The 6000-nt window shown below is 43.9% G+C and overlaps 1 protein-coding gene across 2 annotated transcripts in view; it reads left to right on the forward strand.

The window, feature by feature from the left end:
* antxr2a (ANTXR cell adhesion molecule 2a) overlaps positions 1–5695 on the forward strand; it is a 68270-nt gene extending 62575 nt beyond the window's left edge. For both annotated transcript variants that reach the window (XM_051074935.1, XM_018682324.2), the window contains exon 17: positions 4963–5695. In XM_051074935.1, coding sequence (XP_050930892.1) covers positions 4963–5001 — 39 coding nt within the window. In that variant the 3' untranslated portion in view covers positions 5002–5695. The remainder of the gene's footprint in view (positions 1–4962) is intronic.
* Positions 5696–6000: the final 305 nt, after the last annotated feature.

The following is a 6000-nucleotide window of genomic DNA, read 5'->3' on the forward strand; positions in this document are numbered from 1 at the left end:
ATTTGTCCTGAATCAACAATGCATCACAAGATGTGGCATCTGTGTTAAGAAATGTGAATTCACAGGGACTGTGTGTGTTCATCCTGTAGTTTTATATTATTATATATATATTTTATCACCATACGTGTACATTTGAATGTGGTTTTGGATCCAGATGCAGGTTCTAAACATTTCTAATTAAGATGTGTGCAGTCCTGACAGAGACACGTGCTCTCTGAGCGTCTTCCAGTTGTTGTAGCAGCTTTATTATGAAAAACAGTCAGAGAGCAAAAGTTTTTAGAGCTGTCCAGGTAGAGATGGAGCAGCAGATACACCTGTGGTCCCTGTGGTACAGACTGGGACATGCACAGCAGTATATGAGGACTTCACAGTATGAATTTGTTGTTGAGCTCATTAACATTTTGTCAGAACAACAGACAAGTGTTGGAATAATGCGATGACTGTTGCAGTCGTCCTGTTGCTGTTGGATTAACTAAGCCCTAGATTAACTAAGCTACTGTATAGCTGCAAAGCTCTAATGTGGAAAAAAGTCTCTGTTCTGGTAATAAAATCTTTCAAAGCCTGTAGCTTATCACTGCAAAATAAGCATCTTGCAACTGGATTACAACTCTCATGCTTGCAAGTGTTTTCGCACTACAGTCCAGATGGGAGCTTCGTTCTGTAACCTAAAAGGATGCTTCTTTCATGCATCTTTTTTGTCTTTGATATTGTAAATGTGACAAACTATACGATCGATTAATACGACAAGCCAGTACAAACATTTGGAACTCATCATCAGCTGTGTTTATTTCCTGTTATTTGTCTCGGAAAAACTGTTCATTTAAACGTGTTCTGAGCAGACATCATGGAGACAAAACATAAGGCAACTTCATTTTAAATGACATTTGTTCGATTATTTAATAAATCGGTGGAGGAGAGTCAAGAAAACCTGGACAGTGAAACACAGAGTGACCTCCGGGGTTTGACCCACAGGTCTCATAAACGTGTTGATGTTGTGGTGTTAAGGTGGAGTGACAGTTTGGGCACCGTCCACTGTGGAGCTGCTGAAGTAAAACCCCTGAGATTCAGAACCTGCACACAGAATATGACTAATGTTCACTTCAGGTTTGATTGGATGTGATGGAGGACGTGTTCCCGCTCAGTAAAAGCTTTTCATACACTCTTAAAATGCTTTAAATTTCATCCTCAGCCGTATCCTCGACATTAACAGAGTCACTGTTCACTTCAGGTCATTTCTTGAATAACTGACTGATTGTTTGCAGATGTGACTTTGAAACAGGTGCAACCAGCTGAAGCAGTGTAGTTGATTTTGGAAGCGATTGCAGGGTGCACACGTAATATGGAAACCACTGAGCTAGCCAGCGTATGCTGCGGTTGTAATACGACATCTTTTGAAAAGTTTACACAACCTCTCCACCTCTGTGGACTCAAACCTTCTCTTTCCAAGTCCCACTTTGAAGTCAGGAAGTAAGAAAGTGGACCATCACAACTTTAACACCCCAGTTTCTGGACATTGTCACCCAGAATATAGAAAATACAGTGTGATGAAGTTTGGTGACCAGTTGTTCAGTTTATCTAGTTTTAAAATCCCGTCCAAAACCATTATAGTTTGATTTTACAAAAGCAGTGTTCCAGTCTTTAAAGTATTAGTTTATTTTACAGGATGTCATATAAAGAAAAACACATGAAATAGCACAGAGTTTGGTCTGACTCAGGGTGTGGACACTGCAAGAGATGACAGTCAAAATCACACACACACACACACACACACACACACTCTCACACACAGAGTCTCCACCTCACTTCTGGAGCTCTGCCTCAAGTTACAAGCCAACCGTCCAAGTGACAAACATGTCGTCTGAGGGACTGGGCAAATGTGGACCTCTGCTGCTCCTGTCAACACGCAGCGAGCGCCCGCTAACACGACCTTAAGTCATGATTCTGAGAGAGGGAAAGTATTCAGCGACTCGTTTTCAGGCGCTCAGCCCTTTCAGACAATTTGCAAACGAACAGAACAAGAGTCTCTTTTAGCTGCTGTCAGAAAGTTAATCAACATTTTAAATGACTGATTGAAATGATTTTAAGACTTTAAAAAAAGTTTCCATCTCATTTTGATGATTTGAACCTTTTCACACAGTAAGAACTGAAACCTTTTGGTTCATATCTTGGAACTTAAAATGTTCATATAAAATCATGAAAATGATGAGCAGACAAACACACAGTTGCAGCTCTTTGGTGTCACTGTTTAATATATTTCCATTTGTTTGAGTTGAAAGCCAGTGGAGTGTCTGTAATGAACCTTATTAATCACAGTCTTCATTTGGAAGTTGATGCCTCTGTCTGACCCCCTCCCTCCCCCACCTCACCCCCTCCTCTTGTCTCTTCACCTTTCCATCTCACCACCTGACTCATCCACCCGTCTATCTGCAGTCACGCTCCCGTCTGTCTGATGAGATTTCACTGACATTCCATGCTGACATATTCAGACTATTGTTCTGCCGCTCCGGGTGGCACAGGTGGGCCTCCGTCTCTCCAACATGGCCCAGTTACAAGGCGGCGCTCGCTGCCAAGTCAGGCCCCGCTCATCCGGGAACAGGGGAGCTGGAATGGGTTTGACCGTATTGTGCTGCACCTGCTTCGCCCTCGCACCAGATCCCCCTGCTTTGCCTGCCATTCTGCCGCTGCAGAGAGCACTTCTTCCCCCACCGAGCCCCCGCGCCGTAAAACCCGCAAAATCCACTGAACTTAGCTGCTCTGATGGCCGCGGCCAAAACAGCATCTGATGTGCCTTATTTGTTGACTGTGCGAGATTAGTTGCAGAGGGTACACGTCGAGGGGCTTACCATGCAGAGATGGAGCGAAGCCCCCACCCCTCCACCAAACACCCACCAGCCCTGCCAAATAATGAGAAATGGAAGATTCTCCAGCTTGTCTAAAGCCCTCGTCACAGTCGGTCCATGCACACTTCTGCTCCCGAGCCAGACTGTAGTGCAGATACTGTAAGAGCTGCCGCACCAGAGGAGCTGGCTGCTGAGTTCTGCTTCACCAGGCGGCTCACGAGCCAACGTCTCGTGGTCATTTCTGTCCATGATATCTCCGCGCGAAGCTGCCACCTGGACTGTGTGAGGCCCGTGTGTGCAAGAATGTGCTTTTGTTTTCTCAGAAAAGACAAGTGCAGCTCAAATATGTGCACATTTTACTGCTAATTCACTTCAGCACACGGATCAGATCTTTTCAAATCACATCCTGTTCTAATTCAAAACTTTTCAGTCACAGATGTCTCATCACACGTCTGAATTTACAGTGCCATCAGTCAAAAACATTTTTAGTCGACTAATAATCGGAGCATAATTTGACACATCAGGTTCTCTGGTATCATTTTCCCTCTGCAGATGAAGGTAGTCATGCAGTAAGAGCTTAAAAGCAGCTGTACTTGTGAACGTTGTTGTGATTCAAGACCTGACTCTTATTTTCCAGTCGTATTTTCCAGCTATAGCCTGAACGCTCACTTCCCTCCAAAAAACTCCAAATGACCAGTCAACAAAAAATCTCTTAGTCAAGACCTCAGAGCAGGGGACAGATATACAGCAGGGTTTCAGGGCATCTGCCAATACATCCAGAGATGTGATGATAAAACCAAACATGTTTACTGGACAGAAAATATACTTTTAAATACTAATACTTGTCCAAAAACAGTGAGACTTTAGAGACCTGGACAATAGGAAGTAATCAGTGAGGAAATCCAGAGACACAGAAGAGATTACATGCAGCTGGTCTGTGATCAGATTTCTCTCTAACCTCTCACTCATACCCTGGAGTTTGTATGAGAGACCTGAGAGATGAGTGCGTGGACTGAGGACGGGCTGAGTGACAACAGCACAGAGTTTTAGTTTGGACCAGTCTTTATCTTTTCTCTCCCTGTTTGAAGTGTTTGTTCTGTTCATGTGCGCATGCAAAACCACAGTTAGAAATCCTGCTGTGCATCTACATATAGTTTCTTTAATCTTTGAACCTGCACTGAGGCTCAGAAGGTCAGGTTACTTTCCTCTCACCCCAAATGACGTTTGCATTGTGCATTCAATTGTGCATTTCTCCCTTGTTTCTCACTCCCAGCTACTTCCTATGCAAGAATTTGTCCTAATAAGAGCAGACACTGTAGGAAAATTACTGTTACTGTCGAGCTTTTTCCACTGCTTTGAGCTGCACGAACAAAATCCCATTCACCTTCATTGCACTGGTCATCTGCAGGGATAGACATGACTGGACGCCAGTGAGAGAATGTGGAGGACTCACTGTGCAGGACACGGTCGCTGCTCTCTGCTCTGAAACATTACAACTGCCTGTCTTTATGCTGCTGAGGAAACAAAGGTTACAGTGAGCACATGTAAATACACAGAGAGATGAGCAGGTACAGAGAGGCTGTGTGTGTGTGTGTGTGTGTGTGTGTGTGTGAGAGAGAGTGTGAGGTTGGAGGCCGGCTGGCTGCTGGGGATTCGCTGTGCGAGAGCTCCCTCTTGGTGCCAGTCGGCCTACTGTTAGTGAACAGGCTGCTGCTGTACTGAGAGGCTCAGACAGCTGCTTCAACACCCAAACACACACAGATACACACTGGGTGAGACGGCACACAGGAAGACTTCACTGAAATGTTTATCGTTGGTTTTCTCAGAAAGGTAGTGAGGGAACAGAAGCGGCTGCAGGTTCATCAGCTGATGCTGGTTCATTCTGTGAGATCATGTGTTCATGAATATTTGTTCTCTGTGTTAAATATTTCTGCCATGTTCAATGAAAATTCTCTCCTTTTAAAAAGTCAAATTCCAAATAATAGTTTCTAAGTAATGTGTGTAAATTAGATTATAAGGAAATATGAGCAAATATAAAAAAAAACTTGCAGTGAAATATGAGGTGGATATTAATTATGAAAGTTCTAATACTCACTCTTTCTCCTCTCTCTCTCATTTTCAGGGTCGGTGTATTAATTTCAACCGTGTGCAGCATCAGTAGAAGAGAAGGACTACTGTGTGAAAACCAACATGTGCTGATTGCTGTGGACACGAGAAGAATTTCAGGTTTTTTGTTTGTGTAATCCTGCAGCTAAAACCACTATCTGTTCACTCTGCTTTCCCCTCTGGTTCTCTGCTCTTAGACCTCTGAAGCACACAGGGTGAAATGTTAATATGAACTCTTATTCATTAAGTTATTTACTACCTTTCCTTTATGACAAATCCTTTTTTTGTTTTTTTTAATAAGGAAAGTAAAAGTAGAAGCACAGAGCGCCCCAGAACCCAGCGCTCAGACTCGGTTAGCTTTTCGTGCGCACCAAAGGCTTAACATATTCTGACCATATTGTGCCTTCTGTGAAAAACCAAATTTCATGGACACAGACGGAAGCTATCTAAAAAAAAAAAAAAAAAAAAGAAGAAGAAGTAGAGAAAGGGGCTGTTTGCCTTTGGCGTGGAAGTCGGAATAATCCCAGTGGGCCTCACAAGTGCAGAAGTCCATTGCCTTTTGGCAATGTCTCATCGCGAATCCTCTCCAACTTCAGCAGCGCTGGATGCCTGGCGGCTGCCCTTTGACTGGCTTATCTTGTCATTTTAACACTGAGAAGTGCACACGCATGACAAATTGTAGACAGGGTGCCCCAAGGTATTGGAAGGCATCAAGACTTTGCCCTTTAGTTTTGTAATTTTTTTTTTTTTTTCCTAAGACACCTTCCTTTCATTATGCACTCGGGACAAGGAAATTAATAGAGCGTTATTCGACCGCAGGACAGCCTCCTGACCAGGATGATCTCCAGCTACGTTTGAGGGATTGATGCCTTTAAGACCTTGACATGGCGCTTGGTGTTTTTTGCCCCTGTTTTCAGCGCAGTCTGCTCTCTGCTCAGCAAGGCGTAGCACATCACTGCCCATAAACAGGCCTATCAGTTAAGACTTTTAAGATATAGATACAGCTGCCTCGACACTGCTCTGCCCACCGTCTCAATCCTCTGAGGGCTCCCGG

This window comes from Lates calcarifer, linkage group LG13, assembly GCF_001640805.2.
Source record: "Lates calcarifer isolate ASB-BC8 linkage group LG13, TLL_Latcal_v3, whole genome shotgun sequence".
Classification (NCBI taxonomy): Eukaryota; Metazoa; Chordata; class Actinopteri; family Centropomidae; genus Lates; species Lates calcarifer.